The 27,355-nt window shown below is 43.3% G+C and overlaps 1 protein-coding gene across 1 annotated transcript in view; it reads left to right on the forward strand.

Moving 5' to 3' along the window:
• The first annotated feature begins 14,199 nt into the window (after window positions 1-14,199).
• pank4 (pantothenate kinase 4 (inactive)) overlaps window positions 14,200-27,355 on the forward strand; it is a 58,959-nt gene continuing 45,803 nt past the window's right edge. Inside the window, exon 1 of the mRNA XM_043675421.1 lies at window positions 14,200-14,269. Within this exon, the coding sequence (XP_043531356.1) occupies window positions 14,200-14,269 (70 nt within the window). The remainder of the gene's footprint in view (window positions 14,270-27,355) is intronic.

Consider the following 27,355-nt stretch of genomic DNA (forward strand, 5'->3'; position numbering starts at 1 on the left):
CGTGAGGTTTAGATACTGTCTCAAAGTTTTGTCTGTGTGTGACCAACGCTGGGCTTTCTGTGGAATTATTGACCAGTTTGAAACACTATGCTCTGGAAGTTACATCCTCGATGAGGAGGCAACTCCATGTGGTTATTTTCAATTCACGCGAATTATCAAGTAGACTGGTCTCTTTAGAAGAGAGAAGAGTTAGAGAAAACTGAATATAGCTCTTTAAATTAAGGTAATCTCAAACCAAGGGTCGTCAAGAAAAGATAGTGAGTTTCTTTTTAAAGTGTCATCAAACTGAACACGAGTCTGGGGAATTGACAGTGGGAGATAATCCAATGATGGTTGAGTTGATCAGTTATATTGCACCATCTTCACTGTCGAGGGTACAAATAACACCTCAGAAATAATTTCAAATCAAGCGCTAAAACCCAGGAGGAACTTAAGACAATTCCATTCACAAGGGAAAGGAGACTGAGTACGTAATTAGAAACGGGCTGACGAGTATTCAGGCCCTGAAGGGGAAGTTCTGAGGAAGGGTCACCAGACCAGAAACATTAACTCTGGTTACTCTCCACAGATGCTGCCAGACCTGCTGAGCTTTTCCAGCAATTTCTGTTTTTGTTTGTGGCAGTGAAGATAAAGTTTGCCCTCCAGCAATAACACACACGGCAGCCTCCGTTAACAGTCTGAAAGTGGGACTGCTGCCCCTCACTTTGGAGGAAATCCTACTCACTGGAATGGCAATCTCATTAGCCAGTATTCCAGCCTGGCTAGCAGAGGGTTCAATTGTAGACACTGCAGGCAGGTCCACGAGGTGGACAACCGTGGATCAAAGAATGAGGTAAGTCAGGGACTACTGGCTCACCACCTTGTGAGCATGTGGGTGGTATGAGGGGTTCATGGGGGTTCAGCTCTGTATGTGATTCAGAAGGAAGGGGCGTTATTATTTTCTAGTGGGTTGCACTCAAATTGCAAAGGATGTGCTTCAGAGATAATGCATTCCTTCTCACTGTTTCAAAACTGTTAACTTCATGTTAAGAGATGAGCTTGGGGTGGGTGGGAAGGTGGTAGGCTGGCCTCCCTGTCTATTTTAAGCACTTCCCCTGCTAAAAATAAACTGCCTTGTAAGAGATGGGCTTGCACCTCAGCAGTGCCTCCATCAAAGTGATGTGTGCACACCTTGCATTGTAAATCCAGCTGGTGTGAGCTATTCTCTTTCTTGTTCTCCTATTCCAGAACCTGGTCTCCTTAAAAAAAAACCCATAATTTCAGGTGAGACCATGGGCAGAAGCTATGCATTTAAAAAGGAATATATAAAAGTTCAATAGATTGTGAGACTATGTGGAGTATTGTGCACAGCATTAGTCTCTTTATTTGGGGAAGGATATAAACATGACAGAGGCAGCTCGGAGAAGGTTTACTAGACTAATGCCTGGAATGGGTAGGGTGTCTAATGATGAAAGGCTGGTCAAACTAGTCTTGCATCCATTGGAGTTTAAAAGAATAATTGGTGACGGTTGAAATATATAAGATCTTGAGAGGTTTTGACAGGGTGAATGTGAAGAAGATGTTCCTTCTTATGAGACAAACTAAAATTAGAGGTCGCTGTTATAAAATCACGGATTGACCATTTAAACAGTAGTGATTTTTTTGTCAGTGTTGCCACTATTTAAAACTCTCTTCCTGCAAACATAGTTGAAAGAGTCCATTAATAATATTAAAGCAGAGGTAAATAGATTCCTTTAAACAAGGATGTGAATAGTTATCAGGGTAAGTGGAAATGTGTATTGGAGGTTACCATCAGATCAGCCATGATCTTACTGTACAGTGGACCCAGTTTAAGGGATTGAATGGCCTGCTTCTAATTCATATGTTCATATGCATGGAATTGGATCAACAGTTCAAAGAAAAAAAAATCAATCAGAATTGGGAGTGGCACAGATATTGAGAGCATCCTACTTCCTTGCTCTAATTTAATAGATATTTCAAAGAACGTGTTCAGGCATCATGGACCATATGCCCAGTCTCTCTGCGTGAGCTCCAACTATTCAACACAGATCAAGCCATTTCATTCAGTGCCAGGTCTACATTAAAGCTCGCAAAGAAAAGTAAGCTCTGGCTTGAGGTCTCTTTGTCTTTGGCTATGTTTCAATACCACTGTTTAACAAAACATTAAAGAAGTTGGTACAGCTGGAGCAAGGAAGTCTCAAGACTCACCTAATCTAGCATAGTTCACAATGTTACATTAATATATTTGGATGTAATGTTAGAATTGGTGCAAACTGATCTCTACAGACTGATATATAAATATTGACTTGACTTGACCATGGAATAAACCAGTGTGGCAAATGAGATTAACCAATTAGAATTCAGTCTCATGCCCATTTTGATTGAAAGAATTTGGAAAGCAATGTCACTGTGATGTTAAACCACCCATAGAAAATGTTTAGGAATTGAACACTTTTGACAACTTATCTAAGAACCTATGCTTATTGAACTCTTTCAAAGTACATTCTTCCAAGGACAGGCAGGATTAAATCAGACAAAATTTATACTGAGATGAAGAAGGAGCTATTTGGATAGGCGTTGAAAAGCTTGCTCAAAGTGAGAACTTTTGAGAAATATCTAAAATGAAGAAAAATAAGTAATAGAAAGATTTAGGGAGGGAATTCAGAACTTAAAACTGAAGCAACTGAAGACACAATTACTTCGGGTAAAGGGATTGGGAGATGTGTCAGCGATCAGAATTGGGAGTGGCACGGATATATTGAAGGGTTATAGGACTGGAGGCTGTTTCAAAAATAAGGAGTAGCACAGTCATGGAGAAATCTGGAAATGATATTAAGAATTATAAAACCCAGGCATTGACAAACATAGACATATCAGTCAGTGAATTAGGATGAATAAGTACTTATGTATTTTCAAAATGCAAACACAATCCCCATTACAGTGTGAAGATTTCCACTTGAATTCGAACACTCATGCAAACTCTTCTCTGTTCTCTCTGTGAAGTGCTGTGCTAGCGGTGTTACTAAGTTTGCCTCAGACCAGAAGCTGTGTATGCACTACTTTCAGATTTTCACTATAACTGATACAAAGTGTCTAAGAATAGATTATCAAGAACAATATGGTCAAATTCAAAAATGCATGAAGCAGCAACTGTGTATCAGGAACAGTTGCATATCGGAATTTAACATAACTTTTTTTTAATCTTTCAACTCACTGATATCACTGGCTGATAATTTTTTTCTATCTTTCTTTGCAGCCTTCTCATATACAGATTGAGGACTCTAGCTCTGCAATAGGATTATATGTTGTTATTATTCACATTATTCACAAGATCTGAAGCAAACAATAAAACGCACAGCCCAACAATAAAACAGAGCTAAGACCCAATATGCTAAATTAAAAGTGCTGGTTGCGGACACCCTATTGGGCAATTGGGGTATTTCATAAAATGTTAAGTTAATCATTAAGAATGCAATGGTCATTAATTAACAAAGAATTGTAATTCCTATTTCCTCTCTATTCACGGTGTTCATAATAAAACAAAGTGTGCCCATACACTGTAATAAAAACCGAACACCACAAGCGTAATTATAGTCATATTATTCAAATTATCTTTGAATGTGTATCTGGGCTTCAGTATATCTATGAGACATGGCAGTTAATCTGCCATTCAACTCTGTCTCAATTCTGAGGCCATTAGTGTAAAACGTGAAGAACAGTTGAGAGGAACAAAGAGAAAAGGAAAGGGTAATTCAGGGCCTTTGGCCCTCTCCTCCACTCAGTTGTATTATCGTTGATCTGCACCACAAAACCATCAACGTGCCTTTGCTCCGTGTCCCTTGATAGCCTTTTGCCCGACAAAAATCAATTGATCTCAGGCTTGAAAGGTCCAGTTGCTGCCGCCTTCATGGCCTTTAAGGGGAGAGGATGTCAAATTCTGTCGGAGTGGTTCCTGATTGGCCTCACTTTAACTTTAAGATCATATCCCTTTGATACTCCTACATGAGGAAATAGTTTCTAAGGAACATAATCGACCCTTCCAACATTTTAAACTGTTAGGTTCTGGATCCCAACAGGCACTCTGCTTTCCAGAGTGCCTGTGCGAGTTTAAACTCTGCATGTGCGAGTTTAAATAAGTGAGAGTACCTACAGAACCAACTATGATAGATTATTAAAATATAAAATAATCATTTACAGTGAAGAATTTGAGTATTGCTGAAGAAAAATACACTTTGTTAAAGCTTTTCATTTTGTGCTTATCAGAACAAACCTCAAGAAATACTAATTACAGGCAAACACATGTCATACTGTAACAGAATGCACTTTCTTCCCATTACAGGGATGCGAATTAAAGTGGAACTGGTGTTAGAGGCAGAGCCAGTTAGAGAGGGGAAACGTTCGAGAGAATGTGAGAGAATTAGAAAAGTGGCTGTGTCTATTTGAAGTTATTACTGCGGCACCTCAACATGGATTAATCCAATTAAAAATCAAAAACGATCTATTCTACTAACTGAAAAAGGACATTTCTCTATGCTCGCCCGCAGATTATCTCAACTCTTTGTTTCCTCGCGCGGTGTTCAAATGAGCAGAAAAAAAGAGAGGCATTTTCACAAAATAGGATTAAGCGCATCCCAGGCGGTGGTTGCAGCCTGCCAAGGCCTGGGTAACGCGGGGTCGCCGACCTCCAACCCACGTCCAGCACAATTATTCTGAGTCAAATGTTCCAACCTGCCAATCTTCCTGAGAGACAGGTCACTTGATCAACCCGCGGGGTCTCTTTTCAGGTACAGTTTTAATTCAGTAGAAAGGACAGGGGACGGCGGACAGGGAATCACCTATTTGCGTCTTAGAAACAAGCTTCAAACGCAATTTTTTATTATCCCGCTGAATTTTCTGAAAAACTGTCTTGGAACACTGGGAGATACCTCGGAATAGAGGCGAATGTGAGCAGAAACCTTAACCATTGAGAAACACAGAGCGTGTAAGATCAGGCTTGAATAGAGGCAAGAAGAATTTTTTTCAGTCACACCAAGTGTGAAATTTCTAGACTATAGAGCAGAGAGTTCTCAGATATCCACGTCTGGGAAAGGGAGAGCTGAATTGGAAAGAGAGAGGGGTGAGTGATCCTGATATAATGAGGGGACAGCAAGGATGAAAAAGTATTTGGAGAATTCAGAGGAGTCAGGATCACAAGTGAGGAAATTTGGAGAGTGTTGGGAAGGTGTGACCAGTTGGTCACGGATGGGGGTGGGGTAGCTGTTGTAAAACATTTAACCGATCCTTTGAGAGTTCTTCACGCTGAATTCAATAAAACTTTAGTCACCGCAACATATTGGTGTGTGCGTGTGTGAGAGAGTCTTTATAGATCAAAAAGCGGATCACAATATGATTGTGACCGCGTTTCTGTTAACTTTCAACTTCACCCTTGTTAAATGGGGAACATTGCTATGGATAATGTGACAGCGATGCCATCTCAGATTCTAAAAGGAGCGATTAAATGTTTACGGCATTTTGCAAAGTAGCCTGCAATCTTCCCCCCCGGCACCACCACCACCAAACCAAATGTAATGATGAGGGATCAGGGATCCACATCTTGTGCGGCAATATCCCTGGCCCAGCGGAAAATGAAGCGGAACATTGCCGCTGCTCACTGTGTGTGTGTGTGTGTGTGTGTGTGGGGCTGACAGGGCGCTGAAGGAGCTGGCGGCCAATGTCATAGTGGGGGTGCTATTCAATTCTCATTTCTCGCTCTCTGGTAAATCCCAAATCCGTTTCACGCTCTGTTTTCAAAGCCAGCACCGTGTTAATCATCTCCATGTTCTGGCACAATCACAATTTTCTGCCCAGAATCTCACAGCAGCCTCCAGCTCCCCCGCTGACCTTACCGCCACCAACCTCGTCCTCTGCCATCAACCAGCGCAAGACCTTGAAGAGTTCCCGATTACACAACCTTAATGTACTTTGTCAGTATTCTTTCAAAGTGTCAGATTGGAGTCTGGCTGTGCGCTCATGGTTATCAGCAAGCTCTATGCACGGGTTGACGGGTTGCACTGGGCGCATTCACCCAGTAAGTGCTGAGGGAAATGCCGCAAGTCAATGGAGTTTATGGCAGAAAATTGAAACAACAGGTCCCATTGTTGTGAACTGAAAATGTGTTGCTGGAAAAGCGCAGCAGGTCAGGCAGCATCCAGGGAACAGGAGAATCGACGTTTCGGGCATAAGCCCTTCTTCAGGAATCAGATCCTGCTCAAGGTGCACCCTGATTCCTTGGAGGAAGTGAGGACTGCAGATGCTGGAGATCGGAGTCGAGCGTGTGTTGCTGGGAAAGCACAGCAGGTCAGGCAGCATCTGAGGAGCAGGAGAGTCAGATCTGATGAAGGGTTTATGCCTGAAACGTCGATTCCCCTGCTCCTCCGATGCTGCCTGACCTGCTGTGCTCTTCAGGCAACACACTCTCGCACCCTGACTCCCTGCCGATCGTGATTGGAGGTGCTGGAGTTGGACTGGGATGTACAAAGTTAAAAATCCTTGTCGATCAAACGTCTCCCTCATTCAAGTCTTGAGTAAATTTAAAGACCAAGCCTGCTCGACTTTCAGGGTGAAGTAATCTTTCGCTATAACAGTTGAAGGGCTGAATGGCCTATTCCTAAGGATCCTACCACTAAGCGAAGGAACGTAAAACATAGTCGCTGATCATCTTCTGTAGGAGATCATCTTTTGTTAAAACAAAGTTTCTTTCTGCACAGGTTTAGAATTAATTCGGCTGCATTTACACAGAGCTTCTCACAATCCCAGGATAACCCACTGTTGTCAGTGTCGTCATGTTGAAAACCTGCGGCCAACCTGCGCATAGTCAGAGCCTACCTCGGCAATGTGATAACCGCCAGATAATTTGTTTCAATATTGAATCTATTCAGTTTGGAAAGCACACCTGGGGCTTCAATGGCCCGTCCTCAGCCATTAGATCACTTGCACTCTTCACAGCCCAGACTCTTTTGTACAGAAACAGAGGGAGGAGCTGAGCTGAATGGAGAGACGCCAGCTGTCTCTGAGAGGGAGAAGGGGTTGTGTTGAATCCTCGTGTTACGGTTATTAGTAGGTTTCGATATTTCCCACATTACGACATGGCAGCACTCCCAGCGAGGCTCCTGATTTTTATTTTATGATGAACCGCTTCTATTTATCACAGTTTTTCAGTCATCACACAGACTAACTCTGCAAGCTGCACCTAATTGTGTTAATTGAGCTTCCAGCAACATTGTGCATAGTTCCGTGTGATATAAAGTTCAAAGTCACACAACACCAGGTTATAGCTATGAATTCTGTGTCTTACGTTCTTATACTCCACAACCACCTGATGAAGGAGCAGCGCTCAGAAAGCTAGTGCTTCCAAATAAACCTGTTGGGCTATAACCTGGTGTTGTGTGACTTTGAACTTTGTACATCCCAGTCCAACACCAGCATCTCCAAATCCTGACTCCTTTTTAATATGATCGTGTGTGTAACACATTCACACCAAGCCTGGTAACATAGACATAGGTTACGTGCAATAGGAATATTGCAGTGGTCCATTGACAGCAGAAAGCCACTCCACTTTGAGCGGTTTACTTTCCCCAAAGGTACAATGTTACTATCATTCCACCTTTTGCAGAACTGTGCCAAGTACAAACAGCATTGCAGTCAAAGAACAGGCCAAAGAATTCCCCCGCTTTCTTCACATGTACACACAGCTTCCCTTCAAAACGGAAATTAAACCGAGCTGCTCAGAATAATGAAAAGGATGGATGAAAAAAAAAGAAATTCCAGAGGCAGAAGGTCAGAAACCAAAGGTCAGAGGTTTAAGATAATCGGCAAGAGAATCAAAGGATTTTCAACTAAACGGTGGCGGATGGTTCATGTGTAGGGAGATTGAGATAGTTGAAGAGGAATGACTAAGCAATCATGCTGGGGAAAGATGCAGGTGATGATAGCCCGGGTGTGAAAGTAAGGGACAGAATGTACAATATAAGAGTGGGTCAGAAAATAAGGTCAGAATAGGGGAAAATGGGAATAAAAACAGAATTAAAGAACGTTTATCTGAATGCACTGATAACGAGATGGACGAATTAACAGCACTTTTTAAAAAAAAGAATTGCCATGATAGTCATTATATAAACATGGTTGCAAAGTGACCAACGCTGGAACCTAAGTATTTAAGGACATTTGACATTTCAGAAAGACAAGAAAAGAAGAGGACTTGAGGTACTTCGAGGAGAAAGTGAGGATTGCAGATGCTGGAGACTAGAGTTGAAAAATGTGGTGCTGGAAAAAAACAGAAGGCCATGCAGCATCCGAGGAGCAGGAGAATCGACACTTTGAGCATAAGCCCTTCTTCAGGAATGAGGCTGGTGTGCCAAGTGGGCTGAAGATTGCAGGTCAAGAGGGCGGTGCTGAATCCAGGGGTTGGGACTGAGATAAGGTCGGGGGAGGGGAAATGAGGAAGCTGGAGAAATCTACATTCATCCCGTGTGGTTGGAGGGTTCCTAGGTGGAAGTTGAGATGCTCTTCCTCCAGGCGTCATGTGGTCAGGATCTGGTGATGGAGGAGGGCAAGGACCTGCATGTCCTTGGTGGAGTGAGAGGGGGAGTTAAAGTGTTGAGCCATGGGGCGGTTGGGTTGGTTGGTGCGGGTGTCCCAGAGGTGTTCCCTGAAATGTTCCATAAGTAGACAGCCTGTCTCCCCAATGTAGAGGAGACCACATCAGGTGCAACGGATACAGTAAATGATGTGTGTGGAGGCGCAGGTGAATTTGCGACACATATGGAAGGATCCATTGGGGCCTTGGAGGGAGGTGAGGGGGGAGGTGTGGGTGCAAGTTTTGCACTTCTTGCGGTTGCAGGGGAAGGTGCCGGGAGTGGAGGTTGGGTGGGGGGTGTGAACCTGATGAGGGATTCGTGGAGGGAGTGGTTTCTCCAGAACGCTGATAGGGGTGGGGAGGGAAATATATCCCTGGTGGTGGGGTCTGTTTGGAGGTGGCGGAAATGACGGAGGATGATACGATGTATCCAGAGGTTGGTGGGGTGGAATGTGAGGACCTGGTGGCGATTGGAGGGGCGGAGTTCAAGGGCGGAGGTGCAGGAAGTGGAGGAGATGTGGTGGAGAGCATCATCGACCACGTCCCCTCCCCCAAATTCCCTCCCTCCTACCCCTGAAGAAGGGCTTATGCCCAAAACGTCGATTCTCCTGCTCTTGGGATGCTGCCTGGCCTGCTGTATGTTTCCAGCACCACATTTTTCAACTTGAGGTACTTCTGTCAATAAATGATGAAATCAATACAGTAGTGAGAAATAATCTTGGTTCTGAGGCTCAGTTTGGGTGAAGTCAAGAAATAGCAAAGCAAGTAGTCATTGGTGGAAATAATTTGTAGTCTGCCTTACAGTAGTTGCACTCTGTGGCAGGGTATATATTAATTAGTAATGCCTGTTTGTAAGAAAGTAGCTACAATAATCAGAGGAGATTTTAATTCTCATATAGATTGGTCTAATCAAATTGTCACAAGCAAGTTGGAGAATGAGTTCATAGAGTGCATTGCTTCTTAAAGCAATGTCTTCTGGAACCAACCTGGGTGAAGGCTATTTTAGACCTGGTAATGTGCAATGAGACAAGATTAATTAATCTCCTCACAGTAAAGAACCCTCTTAGAGGAAGTAATCATAACAAAGTAGAATTTCACATGCAATTTTTGAGAGAAAAGTGCAGGTCTGAAACTAAAACCTTTACCTTAGCTGCAAGAGTTTGAAAACAGAAAGTGGATTGGGTAAATAAGTTAAGAGGTAAGTTATTAGACAAAAATATGGCAGACATTTAAGGAGATTTTTCATTATTTTCAACAAAACTGTTTACCATTGAGAAAGAAAACTATATGGGAAATATGCACCATCTGTAGCTAACTAAAGAGAGTACAAATGATTTCAAATTGAAAAAACAATGTACAATGCTGCAAAAGTTAATGGTAAGCTGAATGATTGGGAAAGATTTAGAAACCAGCAAAGGATGATTAAATAACAAGGTTGGTGCATGAGAGAAAATTAGCAAGAATTTAAACACAGGCTGTATAAGTTTCTACAAGTACAGTATATAAAAAGGTAATGAGTAGCTAAAGTGAAGGTTGGTCCCTAAGTTTTCAAATATGAACCAGTATGGTATGGATTTTCCCATGTTTGACAGTCCCTTAGAGTTAAATATCAGACATACTGAAATAAACAAATTACATTGTATAAGCCATCACACAGGCTCTACAGTAACACTGGCAGTAATATCACTGGCACAGCAACTGCGTGGTGATGATTGCATCCTACAGTTGTGGCAGCAGCAAGCACTGTCATTATTTAGGGGGAGAGAAACTGCAGAAGGCTATGGGACAGAGGGACCTGGTGTCTTTCACAATGAATTACAAAATGTTAGCATGCAGGAAGAGCAAGTATTGAAGAAAGTCTGTGCAGTTGTCTACATCCAATGAAGATGGAATATAATTGTAAGGAATCCTACTACAGATACACAGGAAATTGATAAAATTGCATCTGGAGTACTGTATAGCTTTGCTCTCCTTACTTAAGGAAGGGTATGTTTCTATTAGAAGCAATTCACAGGAGGTTCACTTGGGTGATTGCTAGGAAGAAGGGGTAGCCTTAGGAGGAAAGGTGGAGATGGTTGGGTCTATATTAATTGGACTTTTGGAGACTGAGAAATTCCCTTATTAAAGCGTGTAAGGTTCTGAGGGGACTTGGCAGAATAGACACGGAGTGGATGTTTCCCCTCACGGGGGAATCCAGAACTGTGGGCATGACTTGAAAAAGTGATTTCTGACTTAATACAGAGATGAAGAGGAGCAAAGGGTTCCCTTTCAGAGGGTTGTTAGCTTTTGGAATTTTCTTGCTAAGTTAACAGCAGAGGTTGATTGTTTGAATATAGTCAAAGCTAAATTAGACTTCTGATTGCTAAAGGAGTCACGGATTATGGGGAATGGACAAAAAAATGTAATTAAGGAAATAATCGGATTGACAATAACTTTATTGAATGACAGATCAGCCTTGATAGACAGAATGGACCATACCTGCTCCTGTTTCTTATGTTTCTACACTCTTACCAGATGAGGATTTATTTTATTGTAATGACCGACAATGCACTGTTTGAAATGGCAGAACGAAATGAGTAATTGAAAATAGAGAATTGCAGGATTATGGGATTCACTGCGGGGCTCCATCAAAGAACAGTCTGAACATGACGGGACGAATAGCCTCCTGCTGCCCCGTGTCCCACTTTACATATGATCACTTTGCAACTCGAGTAGAGCTGTACGCAACTTCATTTGCGGTAGAGTCACTGAGACGTTATTGTAAATAATACAATGTCCATCGATCAATTACAACACAGCTCGGCTTTTTTTTTCTGCCCCTTTCCCTCGATTGATCCAGAAAAGTTTGAACGATGTCAGTTTTCCTGCCGCTGAACATTGCATTTCCCAACATTACGCGAATCCCCGGGGCCTCCTGTTTATCATATTCAATGGGAGCCAGTCCCTGACAGCAGCCTTCAGCCAGGACGGCTCCTCACAGCGAGGAAAATCGCGGAAACGCCTCCGTCTCATTGAGATCCCCCCCGAGCCCCAACTCGGGGCCAGAGACAGAGAGAGAGAGAGAGAAGGGGCCAGCTCCTGGCTGCACAAAGTGGGAGCATCTCTGGGACATGGCCTGGACCCTGCAGCAAAAGATGCTGCAATGGGAAGCTGCAGCCAGTTTTGGGAGCAGATTGAAAGGGGGGCATTGGCACGCGACAGGCCTTTGAAAGAACTCAAGCCCAAACACAACCTCGATGGACTCTTCTGGAGCTTGTTTAAGTCACTCGAGTTTGATTTGAGACATAAAAGCTCGAGGGGGGAATGAATAGCCGAGAATGCCCCAATGAGCCGCATTAACATCCCATTGAGTTCAGGCCAAAGAGTTGAAAGGAGTTTGTGAAGAGGCAGCAGTGAGTTTATAGCCACCGCCCGGGACAAACACTTCATTGTCTTTTAAAACAAAGCAGCCAGTCTTCATTGTGAAACATGAGCTGCTCCCAATGGCTGTGGACTGATGTGGAAACATCTGCCGGAGGAGACAAAAGAGACAAACAAATGTTGGGCTGGGAAAAGGTGGGATACAGAGTTGGGGGTTGGGGTTAGTGAGATAGGTAATATTGAGTTCTTCATTGTTGATTCCAAAACAAGGACAGAGTGAACACAATCCCGGTGATAAGGGAAATCTCGGAAATATCTTTTTATGAGGAGGAAAGGAAATTTGATTTGCATGCAAACCTCATTATTAGCTTATTCCTCCAGTCCAGGATTCCGTGTCCGCCAGAGGAGTTTCTACCTTGTCCCTCTCTGTGAGTGAAGAAGTCGCTTCTTAGCCTTTGAGCCCTGGGGCTGTGGGGAATGGGGACTCAGTGCAGGAATACCTTCCTTGACTTTCCTTCAGTGAAGATGGTGCGACTCATAATGTGGTGCAGCTTGATAGACAAGCGAGCAGCTCCCAATGAGCAAAGTCAATGCTTCTGTGTATCAGGAAAGCATCAGAAGGTGCTGGCTCTTGCTCGGCTACAATGCCCTGGATCCCATTAATAGAATGTGAGGAGAGGAAGTCAACTCTGAGTGTGGGAGTGGATGTCTGTGTGTGTATGTGTGTATGGGAAGAGTGAGGAGGGGAGATGTGGGTGTGGGTTTTAGATGGTGTAACAGTCCATGCTAACAGCGATCCCACTAATGTGTATGTAAAAGAAAGACTACCCTCTGTACAGGAAGCAATCTCCAATCTTGGCCATTATGTCCAGGATTTCAAGACTTGTTTTGAGTTTCCAAGTAACACCAAAGCGTCAATTTAAAGATCAGTGTGTGCCCTTTGTGGGAAAACGTATAAGAGGTTCAAACATTTTCACCATCTACACACGTAATTCAGCTAACCAGGCCGGTAAGCCAATCAAAACCGAAAGAACTGCGACCCGGTAAATCAGAAACAAAAACAGAAATTGCTGGAAAAGGCTCAGCAGGTCTGGCAGCATCTGTGGAGAGAAATCAGAGTTAACGTTTCGATTGCAGTGACCCTTATTCAGTTCTGGACTTCTGTCACTGCAGCCGTTAACACTGCTTTCTCTCCAGAGATGCTGCCAGACTTGCTGAGGTTTTCCAGCAATCTTTGATTTCAGAATCAACCAGGTAAGGATGGCAGAATTCCTTCCCTGAAAGACATTAATAAACCAGATGGGGTTTTTCAGAATAGCAATTCATAATTATCATTAGTGAGACAATTTCAGATTTATTCGTTAAATTGGGATTTGAAACTTATGCCCCCAAAGTATTAACTTGGGTTACTAAGATTGCCAGTCTCAGCACATAACCACTATAGCACCTACACGGTGATGCTAAGAGCGTGAGTTCGATTCCCATCACTGGCTGAGGTTATAATGAAGGTCTCTCCTTATTAACCTCTACTTTCATCTGAGGCATGGTGACCCCAGGTTAAACCACCATCAGTCACCTCTGTCTCTAATGACAGAATAGCTCAATGGTCTTGCAGGCCGATGGCAACTTTACCTATACCTTTAATCAGGGAAGACTGAACAGGCTGGGGATCTTTTCTCTTGAGAGCGTAGAAGTGGAGAATACATATCCACCTATGGGAAGGATGTGGACATCCAAAATTATTGGTCATAACTTTCATGTGGTAATTAATAAAACCAGTCAGAAATTCTGGGGGAAACAAAAGTCTGCTTCACTTAAAGAACGGAAATGACGTGGAACTCTCACAACAAGGCCTAAAAAAGACAGGCATTGAGGAAACTCAGCAGGTCTGGCAGCACCTGAGGGAAGAAAAACAGAGTTAACGTAAACTTCCACAAAGAATAGTTAAGAGAAATAGCACAGGTACTTTTAAGGGGAGGCTAAATAATTGAACAAGAGAGCAAACCGGAAGGTTAATTCCGGATTAGATTGAGGAGAGTGGAAGGTAACATTTTGAGTAAAAACACTGACGTAGGTCAAATAGTTTGGTTTGGTGTCTGTACAATCAATTCAAATTGACTTAATGTGAGAGAAATCTAACACATTCTTAGAACAATTGTTACCCTCTAAATCGCAGTTTGACACCTGTTTTGCATCTGGATGTTTTTTCTTAGCTTATTGGTTTAATGACGGAAACTCGGACATATGTCCATTTCACGGCACATTATGCCAATTGTACTTCTGCAAATAAACGAGGTATGAGATTTGACATATATATATATATTTACTATGATATCATCCCTTAAAGATATCTTCACCAAGCCAGAAAGTTGCACCTTTAATTTGATTTTCATTGGTAAAGTTAAGCGGCTTTATTTCTCAGCGTTGAGGAGAAGAACAATGTGTTATGTACCAGACCAAACTTCTCCACACATCAAAGAGATAGCCTAAACCCTAACATTTATATTATTTAAAGGCAAGTGCCAGATGTAATTCAATTGGTAAAATTACTCAGCTCTAAGCAAAACACACTTGTTTCTTACCCTACAGTTAAAAAACAGAAAATAAAAAAACAGAACGAACATTATTTTAACTCTATTGGAAAACTTAACAGAATAATAGATTATTTAACTACTAAATAACGAATGTTCCAATATAGTAACATCCCATAAACAGCCTTGGCAAAGGCAAATTCAGTAAAATAGATTGTCTCACACGTGATGTTTATCCAGTCCACACGACACCAGGCAATAATCCAACAGGTTTATTTGAAATCACAAGCTTTCAGAGTTCTGCTCCTTCATCAGGTGAAGATTTCATTTGACAAATTGGCAGCATTCCAAAAGCTTATGATTTCAAATAAACCTGTTGGATTACTGCCTGGTGCTGTGTAACTTTTGACTTTGTCCACCCCAGTCCAACACGGGCATCTCCACATCAAGAGAAATGAAGACCAAGAGAAAACTCTGATATAGAGAGAGGTATGGTAACTTCCACAACCAACTTCAAAACCCAACAGCTGTCGAAAGCTACACTAAAACCCTGGTTCTGTGGGGACCTGACTCCTACAATTCATGCTGCTTCTGTTGTTCCAACTTTAAATAAAAACCCAAGCTGTTTATCGGCTTGGAACAGACAGCTTGATACTGATGGCTCAAAACCTCTCTTCAAGAAAAAAACAGGACAAAATACATCTCTTAAAACCATAGTATCGTCACAAATGTGCTTCTTCGGTATAGTCAGAAAATTGGAGAGGCTATCAGTTCGTGCATTTTTTTTTCCAAAACGTATTTTAAATAAACATTGTGTTGGTGAGGCTGGAAAGGTCTTTAACATGGAGGTTTGGGAGTTAGTGCGCTTGAATTTATAGAGCTCCTTTCGTGTTTTACAGGCAATTATGTGTATTATTAAAAGTGAGTTCACCAGTTTCGAGGGCGAGACAATTAATTGCCGTTTGAATGTTCAAGTGAAATTTGGTTCCAGCATGTTTCAGGGAGAGAATTCCAGATCACACCAACCCTTCATTCACTTCACTATAGTACATGGTGGATTGTTGAAGTGGCACTATCGTCATAAAACGTGCAGGAAGTGGGAGGTGGGAGTGAGATTTTGCCACTTTTGGCTTTGACCTTGTCTGGACAGAACAGCATACTCATGTCACATTAATAGAAGTAACGCGGTCTAGAATAGGTCAGCCGCCGGTCTTGCAGCAGGAGGTGCCGTGATATGGAGAGGGGAAAAATCATCTCCATTAGTGACCAGCTGCCTCCTCCTGGAGGAATGTGGAACTGTGAGCGTGACATTCCGATCAAAGAACATCGGTGATGGAGGTGAAGTTTGCAACGAGACACTTCAAATTTGGAACCAGAGGTCGGGAGAGGCCAGAACAGAGGCAGAATACCATGAACACTGGAACCCTGAACCGGGAGCAGGAACTGCTGGATCCCCTCAGCAGTTCAGAAGGGCATTTAGGGGAGGAACAATAATCACTTCAGGAGCTGGCTTTGAGTAGAATCCTAAAAGCTTCCCTATGAGTGTCTCTCCATGGATGCTGACCGGACAGCTGAGTATTTCCAGTGTTTCTGTTTTTGTTTTGTTGGTCATTGGTCTTCGATACTAAGCTTGGCTTTGAAGGTCCTGAAGATAGTAGGAGGGGAGAGTCCTTGAAACATTGGTGTGTGTGGCTCAACACCAGAAACAGAGAAGTGACAACATTAAGTTGAGGAAACGTTTCAGGGCGTTTCAAAGCAGCATTATAAACAGAATACAGACATTGCTTCTCTCGCCACAGGTGCTGGATTTCTCCAGCATTTGCTGATTTTGTTTCAGATTTCCAGGATTTTGCCTTTACCAGAGCATGGCACCAAGGAGACCTTAGGTCAAAAGCAAATGACTGCGGATGCTGGAATCTGAAACCCAAAGAGAAAATGCTGGAAAATCTCAGCAGGTTTGGCAGCATCTGTAAGGAGAGAAAAGAGCTGATGTTTCGAGTCTAACTGACCCTTTGTCAAAGCTTTGTCGAAACATCAGCTGTTTTCTCTCCTTACAGATGCTGCCAGACCTGCTGAGATGTTCCGAGATCTTAGGTCAGATTATCAAAACAAAATGTGCTCAAAGAGCAGGGTTTTAAGCGAACTGTGTGAGAGACTGGAGAAAGTAAACACGATTTCGTTGTGTGGAACTCTCGAACGTGTATTTATTAAATCTTTCCGGATGCTTCCGATCTTCGTAGTGAGCGCATTTGATCGAGCGCCATGAATGGGTCTGAAGACTGAAGGTGGTGATTCTGAACTATATTCTCCTCCATGTCCCACTAAAATTAGATATTTTAATCTCTGCTTTTTTGACTTTGCGACCACCAACTAGTGACGCAGGCTGCAGTGCAGCAATGCGCATCTTGTGCGGCAATATCCCTGGCCCAGCGGAAAATGAAGCGGAACATTGCCGCTGCTCACTGTGTGTGTGTGTGTGTGTGTGTGGCTGACAGGGCGCTGAAGGAGCTGGCTGCCAATGTCATAGTGGGGGTGCTATTCAATTCTCATTTCTCGCTCTCTGGTAAATCCCAAATCCGTTTCACGCTCTGTTCTCAAAGCCAGCACCGTGTTAATCATCTCCATGTTCTGACACAATCACAATTTTCTGCCCAGAATCTCAGGGCGGTCCATAACCTTCTTCATTTGCCTTCGCTGCAAACTGCCATCTCTGGCAGATAGAGACACTTTAAAGTGATGGTCTACTGTGTGTTTTTCTTTCATTTTTAAGTCAACCTGTTCCAATAGCCTATGACATACCTCTGAAGCAGGTGAGACTTGAATCCGGGTACTTTAACCCAGAAGTAGAGACACAAGAGACCTGCTACTTGTTTGCTTTTGTTTTCTTTTCTATTTGATTTTGGATTTTATATTTAGATTGAAGCTTTATTGTCACGTGTACTCAAGTACAAGAGTACAGTGAAAAGTGTACAATATCGTCACACACAACGCCATCTGAGGTGACCAGGAACAAGCAGCAATACAGACAAAGTTAAAAGTGAAGAATTCCCGTTGTTCTTGATGTCAGTGATAGTGACATAGACCTGCCTTGTTATAGCGTTTGGAAGTGAGTTGAATGGTTCCCTTGCCCTTTCCGACTTACCTTTCAGCTAAACAATGTATCAACAACATCCTGCAAATACAACTGGTGTCAGCTGACTTTGGGAGAATGTTACATCCAAACATAAAATTAAGTGATTTGTAATGAAGGCAATGAAATCCGAGACATGAGAACTCTGCGGGCACTCTACTCGCGCTGTAACAACTGCTGTTTGGAGTGGAGTTCAGACGGTGCAGTGTTTATGTCACAAACGAAAGTCTGTTTCTGGATTTACAGTACCTAACATGTAATAAAACAAGATAACATTCCACTAAATAGGATTATGATAGATTAATATATGTCAACAAATCATTCATGTTTAATTATGGAATGAAACTCAACAAGATGGTTGAGGAGCACTTTATGAGAGAGATGGTTATCCATTGATCATTTAGGGCGGGTAGTGAGACAGATTATGAAAAGCCTGGCTATTCTTGAGGCAGTTTAAACCTGTGCTAGGTTAGATCACTTGCACTTTTCACAGGCCTGACTCTTTTGTGCAGAAACAGAGAGAGTTTGAACTGAATGGAGAGACGCCAGCTGTCCATGTGAGGGAGATGGACCCGTGTTACGGTTATTAGTGGTTTTCTACATTTCCCACATTCGTAAGTAGCAACACACCCAGCCAGGCTTCGAGATTCCCCACCAATGCTTTCCATTCATCATCGCTGCTCACTTGGTAGATTGACTCAGAGATACGCAGCGGGACCGGCCACTCTCCCATACTCTGGGCAAATTGGGTCTATTGGAGTTCAGGAAGCATGGTATTAGCCAGGTATTATTGTGGACAGATACCTCACATAGCCCACCCCCTCACCCCCTCACTGCGTGGCTGTCTATCACACATTCTCAGAGCGCCTGCCAAACAGACATTACACCAGAAGTTATGGCTATACCAGCAACATTCAACTGAAGTGTCCTTGTGTGTGAAATAAAACATTCTATAATTTACTCCAAATCTTCCTTTGGCTTACCTTTTGGTAGGACTTGTTGCCATCGGAACCCTGAAAAATCATCCACATTGATCGGTCCCTGGACAAGGCTGAAATAAAACCGGAAGTGTTCACATATCAGCAACTGTAAACTCCTCACTGCAAGTACTTGCATTTATGTAACGCCTTTCACCATCCAGGGTGCCTCAGAAACTCCGAAGAGGTCAACGAAGTCATTCTAATGTAGAAAAGACAGCCGTAGAGGGTGTGGTGCTGGTAAAGCACAGCAGATCAGGCGGCATCCGAGGAGCAGGAGAAGCGACGTTTCGAGCATAAGCCCTTCTTCCGGCCTGACTCTCCTGCTTCTCGGATGCTGCGTGACCTGCTGTGCTTTTCCAGCACTACCCTTTTCAACTCTGATCTCCAGCATCTGCAGTCCTCGCTTTCTCCATTGAAAAGATAGCCGCCAATTTACGTGCAGTAGGTTCCTATAAACAGTAATCAATAATGCCCAGATTGTGACTGAGGGGATCACTCTGGGCTAAGATTCCAATGACTGTTGGATAACTGACCCGATGTTCATCGATGTTCAGTGCGTTGGGATCTTTTCCATCCACCTGCCAGGGTACGCGGGGCTTCAGCTTAACCCCTCACCTGGAACACCGCGCCTGAACTTGACAGGGCTCCTCCCCAGATGCTGCGGCCATTCGTCTCCTTTCACCTGCACGGCAGGAACCTGAGCGCATGGATCAAAACGGCGTGTGACCCACTGTCCCTGAAGGCTGAGTTGCTATTCTTAAGCATTGGCTGATTATCTACCTCCACTTTGCCATCTCCCCACAATCCATATTTCCATTGATTAACTTGGCATCCAAAATCGATCAGTTGTAATCTTTTGTCAATCCAGTTACTGAGTTTCCACGATAATCCTGGGGAGAAAAATCCAAAGACCCACGACCGATTAGATATCTTTACCGAGTGTTACATGGTCCTCCCCCTTACCCAGATACGCCACCTCCCTCGGTTTAAGCCCCCCGCTTTGAAGGAACACATGATTTGGGCCTTCCCTTATGCAACCGCCATACACCTTTTCTGAAAAGGTCTTGAACATTAGAGCGATGCGTTGGGGTTACCTCAGCATAGAATTATACCAAAAGTTAATAAATGAACGTGTGCACAGTCACCACTGAGGGCAGGTATGTGCTTGGGATGTGGGCACCACTGGCTGAGTTGGCATTACCCTCGTTTTGAACGGCTTGCTGGGCCATTTCAGTGGTACCCTCATTGGTGTGGATCTGGAGGCCAGACCAGGTAAGGATGGCAGATCTCCACGACATTAGTGAACCAGGTGGGTGTTTACCAGGTGGTTACATCGTCAAGGTTAGATTTGTGAATTCAAACCTGCCAGGAAGAAACATCAGCCTGGGGCTCTGCATTGGAGACTTAGTGACGCCACCATTGATGTGAAGGTGCCAGTGTTGGACTGGGTGGGCAAGGTCAGCAGCCTTATGACACCAGATTATAGTCCCACGGGTTTATTTGAAATCACAGTCTTTCGAAATGCTGATTCTCCGGGCAGTTCACCTGAAGGGAGGGCAGCGCTGGGAAAGCTTGTGAATTGAGATAAACCTGTTGGACTATAACCTAATGTGGCGTGGCTTCTGTCCAGCACCACTGGCACTGTTATCGCCTCCCACCCATAGGTGAGATGATATCTTTCTAAGACCCTCCCTCATTATATTCATGAAAGTAAGGCACTCTGACATGCTCGGGTGTGGTTATTTATCGAAGGATTCATAATGTGAAAGGCTCAGGTTGGCAAATCTGTATTCTAATTGATAACTACACAGGATTGTTCTCTTGTGGCTCCATTATTGTCTTTGAACGCTTTTTTTTTATTTTCAAGAAGCATTGTTCCCTTTTTTTTAAGTTTAATCTCAAAAGGAGCAATTTGCTGAGCTGGAGCGAATCCCTGGGGCCTCCTGTTTATCATATTCAATGGGAGCCAGTCCCTGACAGCAGCCTTCAGCCAGGACGGCTCCTCACAGCGAGGAAAATCGCGGAAACGCCTCCGTCTCATTGAGATCCCCCCCGAGCCCCAACTCGGGGCCAGAGACAGAGAGAGAGAGAGAGAAGGGGCCAGCTCCCGGCTGCACAAAGTGGGAGCATCTCTGGGACATGGCCTGGACCCTGCAGCAAAAGATGCTGCAATGGGAAGCTGCAGCCAGTTTTGGGAGCAGATTGAAAGGGGGGCATTGGCACGCGACAGGCCTTTGAAAGAACTCAAGCCCAAACACAACCTCGATGGACTCTTCTGGAGCTTGTTTAAGTCACTCGAGTTTGATTTGAGACATAAAAGCTCGAGGGGGGAATGAATAGCCGAGAATGCCCCAATGAGCCGCATTAACATCCCATTGAGTTCAGGCCAAAGAGTTGAAAGGAGTTTGTGAAGAGGCAGCAGTGAGTTTATAGCCACCGCCCGGGACAAACACTTCATTGTCTTTTAAAACAAAGCAGCCAGTCTTCATTGTGAAACATGAGCTGCTCCCAATGGCTGTGGACTGATGTGGAAACATCTGCCGGAGGAGACAAAAAATGTTAGGAATGGAGTGAGAAAAAAGATTGATAAATATTTTGACCAGTAAAAACTGTAAGCCGAATGAAAGCGAATAATTCACCTCGAAGAGGCAGTTGTGTGGTTTTCGCTACGTTGTTTTGTGTAACATTGGGAAGGAGTTGTGTCTCAATGCATTGCTACTCAAAACCTAGTGAAGCGGTTAATGCACTTTTTTTACATCTGCTCCGCAATCTCCTGTTTCAGCAGCGAGCCTGAATTCCCGCTACTCCCTTCGGCGTCTGTACTTTAGATGGCGGTGTAATGCGATGGCTGTAGATTTTTCTCATTTGAGTACATGTGACAATAAAGCTAATTCAAGATAATTCAACTCAATTCATTCAGGGTCCAGTATAGCAAAATATTTTCAAATTGCAGCGAGACCGATCAGGGCAATGTACTTCCTCCGCACAAACATCTCTCCAAATACTCACTGATTCCGGGTGATGGAATCAATTGAAAATTGGCTTTGGATAAAATGCTGTTAGGCAGGGCTGTGGAACCAAGTCGAGAAATGGGTGGCCCGTGGGCTAACTGAACGGTGGGCCTGTACATATTACAATCTTCTTTCACTGATGTGCCACGTGTAGGGATTCAACACCTTTTGGGGTAATTTCCTTTATGTACAAAAATGAAGCGGAACATTGCCGCTGCTCACTGTGTGTGTGTGTGGCTGACAGGGCGCTGAAGGAGCTGGCGGCCAATGTCATAGTGGGGGTGCTATTCAATTCTCATTTCTCGCTCTCTGGTAAATCCCAAATCCGTTTCACGCTCTGTTCTCAAAGCCAGCACCGTGTTAATCAGCTCCATGTTCTGACACAATCACAATTTTCTGCCCAGAATCTCACAGCAGCCTCCAGCTCCCCCGCTGACCTTACCGCCACCAACCATCCAGCAACAGCCTACAACAAGCAGGCAATCCGGCACACCGCTCCCTTCACATAGACCCGCTCCCTTCACATAGACCCCCGCCAGTCCAGTGACACTGCGGCAAGTCCCTGCCCAGATGTGGAAATTCGGACTTGGCTTTTCCCGAATTGCGCCTAATTTCTCAACAAATAGGAATTGGCGTGCTTCCTTGTCAGTAATTCCAAACAGGCCAACAGCAAACTTTACTGAAGAAGGGCCTGTGCCCGAAACGTCGAATCTCCTGTTCCCTGGATGCTGCCTGACCTGCTGTGCTGTTCCAGCAATAAAGTTTCAACAGCAAACTTTACCTCTGGGCTTCTCTCAGGCGTTTGAGTAATAGAGTCATGGAGATGTACAACACGGATACAGACCCTTCGGTCCAACTCATCCATGCCGACCCAATCTAGTCCCACCTGCCAGCACCTGGCCCATATCCCTCCAAACCCTTTCTATTCATACGCCCATCCAAATGCCTCTTAAATGTTGCAATTGTACCAGCCTCTACCACTTCCTCTGGCAGCTCATTCCATACACATACCACCCTCTGCGTGAAAAGTTGCCCCTTAGGTCTCTTTCATATCTTTCCCCTCTCTCCCTAAACCTATGCCCTCTAGTTCTGGACTCCCCGACCCCAGGGAAAAGACTTTGTCTATTTATCCTATCCATCCCCTTATGATTTTGTAAACCTCTATAAGGTCACCCCTCAGCCTCCAATTCTCAGAGAAAACAGCCCCAGCCTATTCAATCTCTCCCTATAACTCAAATCCTCCATCGTGGCAACATCCTTGTAAGTCTTTTCTGAACCCTTTCAAGTTACACAACATCTTTCCGATAGGAAGGAGACCAGAACTGCATACAATATTCCAGCAGTGGCCTAACCAATGTCCTGTACAGCCGCAACATGACCTCCCAACTCCTGTACTCAATACTCTGACCAATAAAGGAGGTTTGAAGATTTTCGCAGCAGAATGGGTCTTTGTACAAATCAACTTATAGACAATGTGCTGATTTATGTGATCTGATCTAAGATTTTATAAAGAAGTTTATGGAATACACAAAATGTTTTGTTATAAATTCTAAACAGCAGCATCAACATCTGACAGAACAAACATTTCTTGTACCTTTATTGAAGTGGATGCTTAAAGTTGAGGTTTTATTCCATCTTATGATCTATTATACATTCACAAAAGCACAGAAACATAGCTAATAGAAGCAAGAGTGGGCCATTTAGCCCTTCAAACCTGCTCTGCCATTCAATGTGGTCATGGCTGATTATCCAATCCAGTCCTCTGTTTCTTTACCCTTTGATTCTGTTAACCCTAAGAACTATATCTAACTCATACATGAAAACAATCAATGTTTTGGATTCAATCACTTTTGGTGGTTGAGAATTCCACGGCATCACCACTCTCTGGGTGAAGAAATTTCTCATAATCTCAGTCCTAAATGACCTTTCCTTTGACTGTGACCCCTGCTTCTGGACTCCCCTGTTATCTGGAATATCCTTCCCCCGCTTACCCTGTGTAGTTCTGTTAGAATTTTATAGGTTCTATTAGATCCCTCTCATTCTTTTAAACTCCGGTGAATACACTCCTAACTGAGCCACTCTCTGTCCATAGGTTCTATGTCATAGTTGTCCTGAAGGGGCTCTGGGAGACCTTCTTTGTGGATCATTATAGTCTTTGCAGCAGTTTGGTGTACTGAGTAACTCATTATGCAGAGTACTGTGAGATTCACATTTAGACCACATCCATGGTCACTTCTACAATAAACATCAGTTTGAATAGTACTTATCCCATTTTCTCAAATTGTCCTGGAGAGTTATTTTTTGAGATTAGTTAATAGCCAACCACTGCGTTATGGATCTGAAATCATCAGTAGGTCAAACTAGGTAAAGGGTGAACATTTCTTTCCTTCAAATGAGCTATCCAGCTTTACAACAACCCAACAGTTCCAGATTCATCATTATTGATGCTAGCTGTTTTAAATTCCTGATTTGTTTACTTGCTTGAGTTTAAATTCCTCAGCTACCATGGCACTTCAAACTTTGTGTGTATTCATTCCTGGGATGTAGATTTCATTATCTGCGCCAACATTTATTGCCCATCCCTTTTTGCCTTTAAGAAGGCAGTCGTGATCTGTCTTCATGAATTGCTGCAGTGCATGGAGAGTAGGAGCACCCACAGTGCTGTTAGGAATTGAGCTCCAGGATTGTGCCCCAGTGATAGTGAAGTAACAATGATATACTTCCAAGTCAGGATGGTGTGTGGCTTGGAGACATAGTTGCCGGTGGTGGTGTTCCCATGTATTTGCTAAGCTGAAAATGTGTTGCTGGAAAAGCACAGCAGGTCAGGCAGCATCCAAGGAGCAGGAGAATCAACGTTTCAGGGATAAGCCCTTCTTCAGGAGAATCAACGTTTCAGGGATAAGCCCTTCTTCAGGAGAATCAACGTTTCAGGCATAAGCCCTTCTTCAGAAGGGCTTATGCCTGAAACGTTGATTCTCCTGCTCCCTGGATGCTGCCTGACCTGCTGTGCTTTTCCAGCAATACATTTTCAGCTCTGATCTCCAGCATCTGCAGTCCTCACTTTCTCCTTGAAGATTTTAACCTCCTGCAAATCCCCATCTATTTGCTAGCCTTGTCATTTTTGATAGCAGTAGTGGTAGGTTTGGAAGATGCTATTAAAGACTCTTGGTGAATTTCTGCAGTGCATCTTTTGATGGTACACACTGCTGCTGCTGAGCATCAGTGGTGGATGAATAGATGTTTATTGATATGATGCAAATCAAACAGACTTCTTTGTCCAGAAACAAAAACAGAATTTGCTGGAAAAGCTCAGCAAGTCTGACAGCATGCGTAGAAAGCAATCAGAGTTAACATTCTGGGCTGAATCATCCTTCCCCCGAATGGATTTGCTTTGTCCAACACACTGTAATTTGAACTTTATGAATATTGTTGGAACTATAGTCAACAAGGCAAATGAGGAATATTCCATCACACTCCTGATCTGTACCTTATAGATGATGGACAGGTTCTGGAGAGTCATTGACCTATTGAATTTATCCAGCTAGCCCAGTTCGGGATGTTGATAGTCAGGATTCAGCAATTCATATATCCACACCATCAGTCCAAGCCATTGCATTACGAGTCTGGTAACATAAAAATGATGCTCCCTTACTCTCCTCTTGCAAGAACAACCAAGCAAAAGTGGTCAGATTGCATATGCACGTTGATGAACTTCAATCTAACTCCACCACCTCTCTGGAACCCTGTGTGGCCACCGTAATGTTAGATTGCTTGCCTAACATTCTGTTTGTACATACTGTAATTTTTTTTTTCAATTATCTATTGAGAAATATCAAAGCTAATAGCTCAAGCAGCACACTAACACCTTCTCCCCTACAATCATCTCATACATCTCTGTTAGGAATTGAGCTCCAGGATTGTGCCCCAGTGATAGTGAAGTAACAGTGATATACTTCCAAGTCAGGATGGTGTGTGGCTTGGAGACATAGTTGCCGGTGGTGGTGTTCCCATGTATTTGCTAAGCTGAAAATGTGTTGCTGGAAAAGCACAGCAGGTCAGGCAGCATCCAAGGAGCAGGAGAATCAACGTTTCGGGGATAAGCCCTTCTTCACCACTGACTTAGTTTCTTGCTGAATAATGATTTTTGGACATTTGTGGCGTATGTGAACTCAGGCCAGGTTTTCAAAGTCGTTCCCTATAACATACACTTTTCTGCTATTATCTCAGATACATAACCCCTCATTTATGGTTTTATTAGCTCCAAACCGAACTATTCAGCAATTCTGTTCAGCTGTCCTCTTCAAAGCTCTATGAACTGGAACCCTCTGAAAATTCTGCTGTATGTATCACAACCTGCATTAAATCCTGTTCACCCATCACTACTGTGCTTACTGAGCCACACAGGCTCCTGGTCACCCAGCATGTGAAATTTAAAAGTTTAATTATAATTTTCCAACTCCCATTTTCCAACTTGCGACATCTCCCAACCTATTGAGTTACTCAAATGTTAGCCTCTATACAACCCTTACTGCATTTGCTCCACCATAAGTGCCATTAAGTTCCAGAATTTCTTCCCTAAAACCTTTTGCCTTTTCACCTCCCTTTTTTCTTTTAAGATTCCCTTTTAAAACTGCCCCCTTTCTTTTTCAAATGCGATGCTAAACTCAGGAATACTCTGCCCTCTAAGCTAATGAATGCATGGATAATTGTCTGCAGTCCACAAGGGACTGTAAGCATCTCTCCATTACAGATAGATAGATATTTTAATAGCTTGAGGGGCAGCACTTTGTAACTACCACTAGTGCAGGGATCAAATTAGCACCGTTGGCATCTTTCTGCACCAGTCTCTGCCATCTCGTCATGAGTTAACTTCAGATATTTTCCTTACATTCATGAGTTTAAATAAATACCTGCTGTTATTGGTGAGATTATTGATGTGAATCTGAATTTCTCTTTCTTTGATGCCCATAACCAAAATTTACATGCGCTTCAAGTCATCCTGTTTTGCTGTACTTTTTATGTCACTTTTACATTATGCCAGAAGTAAGTCCAGAAGACTGATAGGTTTAGGCGAAGAGGGCTGGAAGGATCTTTGTGTGAAGCACAGAGCTGTTGGGCTAAATGTCCTGTTTCTGTGCTGTAAATACTATGTAACTTTGTAATCAGAGCCTGACTGAAGAACAAAGATATGTGAGAATACCACAGGACACTCCGCCCCAATGCTTTTCCAACTTTAATGCTTAAAACGTCATCTGGCTTTACACATTCACGCAGCTTTTTGAAGGAGAATGCTTCACACATGCTCATGAGGGTGCAGATTTACACACCTTGTCATGTAAATAGGAGTCAATGGCTTATGAACAGTTCTCTGCTCCAACTAATCTTGTTATAAAAGGAGCTTGACATTGCAAAAATATCCCTAAACAACACCAATCTATTACTGATTAATAGGATTACTTTTCAGCCTCTTCATCTGTCACCATATTGTGTTATTTTTTAAATCTTCTTTCAATTGTAAACGCTTGAAACACATGAGTGGGAGAATATTTTCACTTTCATTCTAAAGATTTTCCAACCCCTTGTTTAATTTTTCGCAACAGATGTTTGCCAGATTAAGTCGACAACAATGGCAAAGAGTTTGTGTTGAACAATGAAGTTTGATCCGGCTTTTGTCAGCCCTTTCGCACAAGGGACTCACAATGAAGTGTTTGTCCCGGGCGGTGGCTATA

This window comes from Chiloscyllium plagiosum, chromosome 34 (genome assembly GCF_004010195.1).
Source record: "Chiloscyllium plagiosum isolate BGI_BamShark_2017 chromosome 34, ASM401019v2, whole genome shotgun sequence".
Taxonomy (NCBI): Eukaryota; Metazoa; Chordata; class Chondrichthyes; order Orectolobiformes; family Hemiscylliidae; genus Chiloscyllium; species Chiloscyllium plagiosum.